The 10,127-nt window shown below is 37.9% G+C and overlaps 1 protein-coding gene across 3 annotated transcripts in view; it reads right to left on the reverse strand.

Moving 5' to 3' along the window:
* Positions 1–8,910, reverse strand: part of LOC125243880 (heavy metal-binding protein HIP-like) — a 78,901-nt gene extending 69,991 nt beyond the window's left edge. Inside the window, exons 1-4 of one of the 3 annotated variants that reach the window (XM_048153742.1) lie at positions 8,440–8,909; positions 8,222–8,275; positions 7,995–8,126; positions 7,169–7,812 (exon numbers count right to left, since the gene is read on the reverse strand). In XM_048153742.1, the coding sequence (XP_048009699.1) occupies positions 7,511–7,812; positions 7,995–8,126; positions 8,222–8,275; positions 8,440–8,854 (903 nt within the window). In that variant the 5' untranslated portion in view covers positions 8,855–8,909 and the 3' untranslated portion in view covers positions 7,169–7,510. Of the gene's footprint in view, positions 1–7,168; positions 7,813–7,994; positions 8,127–8,221; positions 8,276–8,439 lie in introns of those variants that run through there. The other 2 variants (XM_048153743.1, XM_048153744.1) reach the window with 2 other exon arrangements.
* Between the last annotated feature and the right edge of the window lie 1,217 nt (positions 8,911–10,127).

The raw sequence follows: 10,127 nt of genomic DNA on the forward strand, positions 1-10,127 counted from the left end.
CACCACCCAGCCATAAATATGGTAGAACCATCACTTCTACCACTAAAGATTGCTTTATAAAATAATCTCCCCGAGCAGTTTCATCGCCTTAGTATACCTGACAACTTAGAAGAACTCGATGCTGCAACAGAAACTATTGGCTCTCTCTTTTCCAGCACATTAGATGCAGTCGCTCCTTTACGTCTAAAGAAGATTAAGGAAACTAATCCAACGCCGTGGTATGATGAGCACACTCGGGCTCTAAAACGAGCTGTGAGAAAAGCTGAACGTAGTTGGAAGAAAACAAAACTAGAAGTTTTTCGCCTTTCGTGGAAAGAAAAAATGATTGAGTACAGAACGGCTATAAGAAATGCTAGATCTACTTATTTTTCAAATCTCTTAATAGAAAACAAACATAATCCTAGGTACTTATTTGACACAGTGGCTAAATTAACTAGAAACAGAGATTCAACTGCTGACGTTTCCAAAGAGCACAGCAGTAATGACTTTATGAACTTCTTTACTTGCAAGATTGACAATATTAGAGAGAAAATTATAAACATGCAACCGTCTACAGTTTCGCTTCAGACAGTGCACTGTAGTGTCCCTGAGGTAAAACTAGAATCATTCGCCGCTATAGGAGAGGAAGAATTATCTAAACTTATCAAATCATCAAAATCAACAACATGTATGTTAGACCCAATGCCGACTAAACTACTGAAAGAAATGCTTCCAGAGGTCGTAGGTCCACTTCTTGATATAATTAATTCATCGTTAACACTAGGATACGTGCCAAAAACTTTTAAGCAGGCTATTATTAAACCTCTTATTAAAAAACCTCAACTAGATCCGAGAGATTTAGTAAATTACAGGCCAATCTCGAATCTACCTTTTCTGTCAAAGATACTAGAAAAGGCAGTTTCAACACAACTGTGCTCCTTTTTAGAAAGAAATGGAATCTGTGAGGATTTCCAGTCAGGATTTAGACCATACCATAGTACTGAGACTGCTCTCGTTAGAGTTACAAACGATCTACTCTTATCATCCGATCGTGGCTGTATTTCTCTATTAGTGTTATTAGATCTCAGTGCTGCTTTTGACACTATCGATCACAACATTCTTTAAAAAGACTTGAAAACTATATTGGCATTAGTGGAATTGCTTTGGCATGGTTCAAATCTTACTTATCTGACCGTTATCAGTCTGTAGTAGTTAATGAAGAGATGTCGTATCAATCACAAGTTCAATATAGAGTACCACAAGGCTCAGTACTAGGACCGTTGCTTTTCACTCTGTACATGCTGCCCTTAGGAGAGATAATTAGGAAGCATGGTGTTAGTTTTCACTGCTACGCTGACGATACTCAGCTCTATATTTCCTCGCGCCCTGGCGAAACCTACAAATTCACAAAACTAACAGAATGCATAGCTGACATTAAAAACTGGATGACAAGAAATTTCTTATTATTAAATTCAGAAAAAACTGATATCCTAATCTTTGGACCAAAAACTTCCTCACGAAAAAACCTTGAATACTCTCTAACACTTGACGGGTGCTCCATTAAATCTTCGTCCTCAGTTAGGAACCTGGGTGTGCTCTTCGATACCAATCTTTCATTTGAAAGTCATGTTTCTAGTATCTGTAAAACCGCCTTCCATCTAAAAAATATATCTAAATTACGACATATGCTCTCAATGACAAATGCGGAACAGTTGGTTCATGCATTCATGACCTCAAGACTAGATTACTGTAACGCTCTACTGGGTGGTTGTTCTGCTCGGCTTTTAAACAGACTACAGTTGGTCCAAAATGCGGCAGCTAGAGTTCTTACTAGAACCAGAAAGTATGACCATATTAGCCCAGTTCTGTCAACATTACATTGGCTCCCTATTAAACATCGTATAGACTTTAAAATCTTGCTACTTACTTATAAAGCTCTAAATGGTTTAGCTCCCCAATATCTAAGCGAGCTCTTGGTGCATTATAGTCCTTCACGTCTATTGCGATCTCAGAATTCAGGCCAGTTGATAATACCCAGAATATCAAAATCAACTGAAGGCGGCAGATCCTTTTCCTATTTAGCACCTAAACTCTGGAACAATCTTCCTAGCATTGTTCGGGAAGCAGACACACTCTGTCAGTTTAAATCTAGACTAAAAACACATCTCTTTGCTCTTGCATACACATAACACATTATCAATACATTAACATTTTTCAAATCCGTTAAAGGATTGTTACGCTGCAATAATTAGGTCGGCCGGAACCGAGAACATTTCCTATAACACTAGATATACCTGTACATCAGAATAAGAATGGCATCTACGCTAATATCAGTCTCTCTGCTTATCCTGAGGTTTGCCAGGTGCTGGATCCAGGCCGTATCCAGATCAGATGGAGAACCTGTGTCTGGACCTGACTAAAACGTAGCCCAGGAGACAATGGGCCTACAGATCCAGTTCTGGCTGCATCTATAATTCAGATTTTTAAATCTCCGTATCCGCTTACATATATTTATATATAATCTATTTTTAATCTCTATAATAAAAATGTATAATTCAGATTTTGATCTCCATATCCATTTACATATATTATATATATATCTTCCAAGGGTTTTTTTCCCTCCTAGGACTTTTTTCCCAGTGCTAGCACGCTGGGTTTTTCTCCTAGGGGGTTTTTTCCACCCCTGGGAGTCAGCCGACATTGGCTTAATGTAGCACCATCTTGTATATGGTACATATTACCACGCTTGCTTGTACAGCTTATTTTTAACCATTTCTCTTTTTTCTGTGCTCCTAATATGTAAAGCTGCTTTGAAACAATTACAAATTGTAAAAAGCGCTATATAAATAAATTTGACTTGACTTGACTTGACTTGAATCTCCCTGCTAACTACCGTGTTTCTCCCACTTTCCATGTGTCATTGCTGAAACCCTCCGGGGGTCCGGGAGGAGAGCCGGAGGGAGCCACGGGTCGCAACCCCCCACCGCTGCTAATTAAGGGCGAGGAAGCCTATCAGGTTCGGGAACTTCTCGATTCGTGGCGCCGGGGTCGCCGATTGCAGTATCTGGTCGATTGGGAGGGGTACGGACCAGAGGAGCGATCCTGGGTCGATACAGATGATATTCTGGACCCTGCATTACTGGAGGAATTCCATCGGATGCATCCGGAACGGCCGGCCCCGAGACCACGTGGAAGACCCCGGTGCCTGCCTCCTCGCGTCAGGAGCCGCTCGCAGGGTGGGGGCTCTGTCATGAATGAGGTTCCCTCGACTCGTCCTCCGGGCCACCGAAGGGAGCCTTCACCTGAATTCTGACTGTTTCCCATTCAGACTCCAGTTCCCATAGGCCCTCATTCCTGGGACTGATGACACATGCACCTGCACCTCATCACACCCACACTATTTAAGACGCTCCACTGCACACATACTTCGTGAAGTCTTGATTTGCCTAGGTGATCATTTCCGAGCGTTTATTCTGTGGACTGATTCTTGTTACTGCCTGGACTGTTTATCTCTGCCTGATCCGTTGCCGCCTGCCCCGATCTCTGCCTGGACTCTGACCCTGTTTGCTTGCCGCCTGCCACGACCACTGCCTGTGACCCGACTCTGTTATCTGCCGCCAGCCCTGACCCTAGCCTGTCCCTGACCACGGTATTGTCTTTGCCCTGCTGTTTGTTTGTGCATTAATAAAAGCTGCAAATGGATCCACTCTCTACCGACCCTTCATTACAATAGGTGCTATTTGTTTAAACATGCATTGAGGAGAATATGTTAGTGCATTTATCTCCACCCATTTGCCTTATTTTTCGGTTTCCTGTCAGCTGGTTTTGGTGTTGGTATTCCACTCACGTTTAACTGTGTTGCTCAGGGTATAATAAGGAAAGGTAACTATTTATCTGGGAGAAAGGCTTTAACCTGCCGCTCCTGCACACCGGTGCATAACCTCTTACTACAAGAAAGACTTTTACAGCCTCACCTTCACAGCAGTGCATTATTTGTTACAGCTGTTTTTATATAAAGTATATTTTTCCATTCTACTTTATTTTTTTTTAAACATGTAACTTCATAAATAACTTTGTCTGCTTTAAAGGATTTGAGAATCATTATTTTAACCGCTGATAATATTGAAAGCTAAAGTGATTGTAACTTTCATTATCCTAGTGTTCAGATTAAATCCTATATTTTCCTGTCAAGTGGCCTTTATTTATATAGCACTTTTGACAATACAGATTGTTTCAAAGCATCTTTACAGTCAAAGAGGAAATTAATGCAACAAAGTTTGTGATCTATATACGCCCCAGATCTGGCTGACTTTTTTTTATTTGTTTTGCTTCAACATAGGTGCTGCCAGTGTGTGTAAACCACCATAAACTATATTGTGGTATATAGTGATCCTAACTCTACCAGAGCTTTGTCACAGAGTCGTTTAGTGTATTGAGAAAAGGTATCCCAAATGATTTGCTGATGTTGGAAAAAATGGTGACATGGTGGGAGAAGGGTGTTACTCGCTTCTACAGCAAACGAAAAAAGGAGTGGAATATAAAAACAGCAAAAATACTTTTGCACGACAATGCAGAAAGGAGACTTGAATTATGTGTTTGTATTTATGCTTTACTCTGCCAGAAATGTGGGGGATGTGATTACTACTTTTTTTTTAAATTATATTTGTGTATATTCATAGCAATGTATTGTAGAAACATTACCATACTTAACAGTATTTCATTTAAGTAGTGAGCAATATGTCTTGTTCTGGAATATATGCAATTTGTCCTGTAACAAGTATACCTCTTCTGTATATGAGTTAATTGTTTTTTAATAAAGACGATGCTGCTTTGTGACCACCTGAACCATCACTGATATTGCCTTGACTGAAGAACTTTTTGATATTTATACTTTATTTAATATTTGTGATTGTAGAAAGTGTTTGTAGAATGTGTATACTCCTAGAGATACTAGTTGTAATAAATAAATGAACTTAGAACTCTGCCACACATGGCATTCATTTAAGTCGTTGAGCCTGAAACAGACCATGGAGAAGTCTTCTGTCTGATTGTAAGTATTTTAAAATGCTTATAATTTAGATTAGATTTAACCTGAGAATAATAAACAAATAAGGTAAAGGTGTTTAATTACGGACCATAAAACAGTCTTAAGTAAAGAAATAGAAAAAAAATTTGGGTCTTGTGTCAGTATTGGATCAGGGTAGTGTTTCCCAAAAGCATCGTAAGCCTAAGATGATCGTAGCTCCATTGAAACCAACTTAAGCTTACGATGCTTTTGGGAAACGCAGCCCTGCACATTACTGTAGCTCTTAAAGTGAAAGCAACCTAATATAGCCGCTGCTGTTTGTGTCGTTAATGTTAAATAAAATAAAACTGTAAGCTACTTAAATTTTAAAGAACTGTATCTGTTGTATTTAGACTTGTGCCGATATTCGGTAATGCGATAAATCGCGATAATGAATATGCACGATATTGTAATCGTGGACACTTCAGAATACCGTAAATAATAATTTATTACCAATTATTAATTTTTTATAATGCAATTAAGAATACTTTACCCATCACTCGTATAAAATGTACAACACCGCTGTATTCTGCGTCAAAAGGACACGCGCTCAGATGTTAACAAGCCCATCGTGCACGAGAAGCACATGACTGAACGAGTGAAGGAGACGCGCTGAATGAAAGTGCATGTTCACTCTCTCTGACAGCAGAGGGCGCTGATGGAACAGCAGCATGCAGCGGTTACCACGGAAACCGTGCAAACAAAGTAACTGCGCTAGTGAAGTTTTTAAAATGCTTCAAACAGCCATTAATTTTTTTGTAATCTCAGTGTTGTTCATCACAGCACCAAAAACTGAATAATTAAAAAAGACTTAAAAGGATATTTATTTTCAAACCTAAACATTTTTATATTTTAATCTGGACTACAACATGCCCTAATGATTAGAAATGTTCTGATTATTTGTTATTGTTCAGTAACACTTTGAGACATATGGCTTCATTAGTTAACTTGTTATTCATTATTACCAAACTGACAATGAAAAATACTTATAAAGCATTAATTATTCTTAGTTAATGTTCATTTCTTAGTTACTGTTTAATAACATTACTAAAATCAAAAGAACGTATTTAATGGACCTGAGATAAAACTAACAATGATCAGTTGTGTTTCTAAACTAACATTAACAAAAAATAAAACTTCCTGTAACAAATGTAGCTGTTGCTCAATCTTAGTTAATGCATTAAATAGAGACCTTTTTGTAAAGTGTTATCTGTTGTTCTTTATAGCCTAATTCTTTTGCATTTTAATCCGTTTGAAAATTTCACTTTATATATTTTTTTGTAGTGTATTATTGTATTTAAACATTCAGAGTTCTTTTGTTTTATTACAAAAAGAGTTCTTAAACCTGTTAAACTATGACATTTTTTGCAACTTATTTTAATATCGTGATAATACGTATACCGTGATAAAAGCTTCAGCAATTAATCGCAACATGAAAATTTGATACCGTCACATGCCTAGTTGTATTTATATATCCTATTGTCATTTTCTTTGTTCTAATTTTATTACTGACTGTTTACTTGATTATTTAATAATTGAGAACTTTTTACTTAAAGGGAAGTATTTGTTTTGCTGTGGTTTGTTTAGCTTATAGATTTTGGTCATGTTGTCCCTCCTAAGTGATCAAGCTGGTATACCACTAAACTAGCCTAGAGATATATATATATATATATATATATATATATATATATATATATATATATATATTATAAATAGATAAATAAATAAATAAAATGATTTCAGATTTGTGAAGACTTGTGTAATAAGGCTGTGCACCAAACTCAACATCCCCCTTTCCACACCTGAGGAAAATGTCCATAGGTTGTTTTAAAAGGTAAAATGTATCAGAATTTGGTAAGAGACCAAAATAAACAAGATTTATACATTTTGTTTGTCCCTTGTGTCATGTATGTATGACTGTTGTGCATCAGACATAATACATAATCTGGTAAATGTGCTGTCCTAGTTAAAAATAAAACAAGCACATTTATGGAAACTGCCACCACATAATCAGTTATTTTGATTGCAAAATTTGATTGATAAATATGATATCATGAGTGTTTCAAAGCAAGCATTGTTGGGGAAATATTCATGAAAATATGAGGAAAAGAAAATACCACAATGTCTCTTTATTTTCTTATTTATTTCTGTAGGATAAAGAGATACAGATCAAGGATCAGTAACAAGATACACTTAAAAAGGTATTATTTAACATTCTTTACTATTTCAACAAAACACTTTTGAGTCACATGTGAGATTCATGGGTCCTGTCTGTCTCAGTGCTGAAACTGTTTTTATATATATATATATATATATATATATATATATAAAAGTTACATTTATAGACAGTTCAGACTTTTATACAGTAATCTACTGCAAATACATGCATTATTCCTCATTAATAGACGTTCATATGTTAAAGATTTTCATCTGAATTCATACGCTGAAGGTTCAGAATTATTGGAATCACATTCTGCAAAGCTCTTTTTCTCTTAAGGGAAACAGTAGGAAACCACTGAAAGTGTTGTGGTTATTCTCGCTATCTGCTATCCTCGTGCCAGACCAAAGTCTCACATAGACAACATCTCCAACCTCCAGGATCAACACAACTCCATTAGAGGAGGTTACCCGATCCTGAGCCTGAACATCATGTGCTACAACCACCTTCTCTTCATTCTTATAAATGGATGCAGTTGATGCAATTCCACCATGACCATATATAGTGACTCTGAACATATACGCTCCTTTCAGTGGGGCTGTGAAAATACCTGAATCAAATAACAAGAGATACAGAATCAGCTGTTTCCTGTATGATTGCTCAATTACCAAACACACTGTGTAATAGTTTTGAAAGATGGCAGATCGTTTAATTCTCTTATACACATTACACAACTGCAGAGAGGTCTGAATGGAGCAGAAGGGTTTATGACTCCATTTCATTGATAATTACCTGTAACTGGGTTGTAGGCGTTCCCTATGTTTGTGAAGACTTTCTTGTAGGTTATTGTGATGTCAGTGGTAAAAGGTCCAATATTTCCACTGCCAGATTGCATCAGTCCAGCTGAAAAAGCTATTTCTCTGTCTGTTGTTGAAAAACATAAGCAATATTGTCATATATTACTCTATTACACTGAGAATGAATACACTGAATTTAACATAATTCAATCACACTTTCACCTCTATTTTCCTTTTTCAACTCCTCCACTTGACTCAGAGTAAGATTTGAAATTTCTGTGAAGGAATAAAGATTCTGTTAAATGACATTTAGACTACTAATAGATAATCTAAACAATTTACACAGTATACACTCAGCTTTAACATTTAGACTATACAATGTATTGCATTTGTGTTTAATTTGAGGATCATTGATAAAAGTGAATGTTTTGGTGAGGTACCTTCATTTTTCTTGTTCAGCTCTTCCAGGATAAACATCTTTTGTTCCCTCAGTTGTGTCTCTAAAGCTCTGATGTTTTCTTTCTGTTCTGTATCCGCAGCGGTCAGTTCTCTGATATTTCCTTTCTGCTCTGTAACGGTGGCGGTCAGTTCTCTGATGTTTCCTTTCTGCTCTGTAACGGTGGCGGTCAGTTCTCTCAGTGCTGCATGGATGTCAGGGATGCCCAGATCACAGTATTGTTGGCTGTCAGTTGAAGCTTCAGCTCTCAAAGTGTCTGTTTGAGGTGGATTCTGTCTTCTGTCCTCAGAGCTGATCTGTTGACTGATCTCATTCTCATTGAGTCCTCCATCTACCTGCTGCTGGACGACAAACACAAAGGTTTCCAACAGCAGCAGTATACATACTAAAGCCTTCATTCTTCACTGATGTTTGTCTCCAGCTCTTGCTCTGTCATTCCCACAGCCTCTCATGTTCCTTTTATAGTGTCCTGATTTACTGTCTTTTGTACTTGATTTACATTGCTTCAGATAAAGAAAAGTAATTAAAGTTGATTGTGAATCATAAACAAAGGGATGTTCCAGGCTTATTGGAAGTTTATCTCTTTATCTGATTCTCTCTCAGTGGTCGGTAACCTTATAGCATGTGAAGGGAAAATCCCAGAAACCTCCGGTTGCGTGAATGGATTGTCTTATCTGCACGCTAGCTCCTGGGTTGATTCCAGGATTTTTTAAGTGGCGGGAACCAGGCCATGGGGAAATCAGAAAATTCAACTGGAAATAAACATTGGTTTAGAAAACATTAGGCACGATTACACTATATTGCCAAAAGTTTTGGGATGCCTGCCTTTACGTGCACATGAACTTTAATGACATCCCATCCTTAATCCGTAGGGTATAATATGGAGATGGCCCACCCTTTGCAGCTATAACAGCTTCTACTCTTCTGGGAAGGCTTTCCACAAGGTTTAGGAGTGTGTTCATGGGAATGTTTGACCATTCTTCTAGAAGCGCATTTGTGAGGTCAGGCAGTGATGTTGGTGAGAAGGCCTGGCTCACAGTCTCCGCTCTAATTCATCCCAAAGGTGTTCTGTCGGGTTGAGGTCAGGTCTCTGTGCAGGCCAGTCAAGTTCCTCCACACCAAACTCGCTCATCCATGTCTTTATGGGGCCTTTCTTTGTGCACTGGTGCACCGTCATGTTGGAACAGGAAGGGGCCATCCCCAAACTGTTCCCACAATGTTGGGAGTATGAAATTGTCCAAAATGTCTTGGTATGCTGAAGCATTAAGAGTTCCTTTCACTGGAACTAAGGGGCCAAGCCCAACCCCTGAAAAACAACCCCACACCATAATGCCACGCTTGAATTCACTGAGCTCCTGAGAGCAACCCATTCTTTCAAAAATGTTTGTAGGAGCAGATGCCTAGATGCTTGATTTTATACACCTGTGGCCATGGAAGTGATTGAAACACCTGAATTCAATGATTTGGAGGGGTGTCCCAATACTTCTGGCAATATAGTGTATCATGTGCAATGCCCTTGTGTGAACTACTGCAATAAGTACACACAACAAATGCATAGAAAGCCACCTAAGAATTGCTTTAATGTGGCTTCTGAATGTTGTTTTAAAAGAACAAACATAAAACAAACACAACAGAACTACTGTATATAAAAGCTATTCACATCTTTAAATT

Source organism: Megalobrama amblycephala, linkage group LG13, assembly GCF_018812025.1.
Source record: "Megalobrama amblycephala isolate DHTTF-2021 linkage group LG13, ASM1881202v1, whole genome shotgun sequence".
Lineage (NCBI taxonomy): Eukaryota > Metazoa > Chordata > Actinopteri > Cypriniformes > Xenocyprididae > Megalobrama > Megalobrama amblycephala.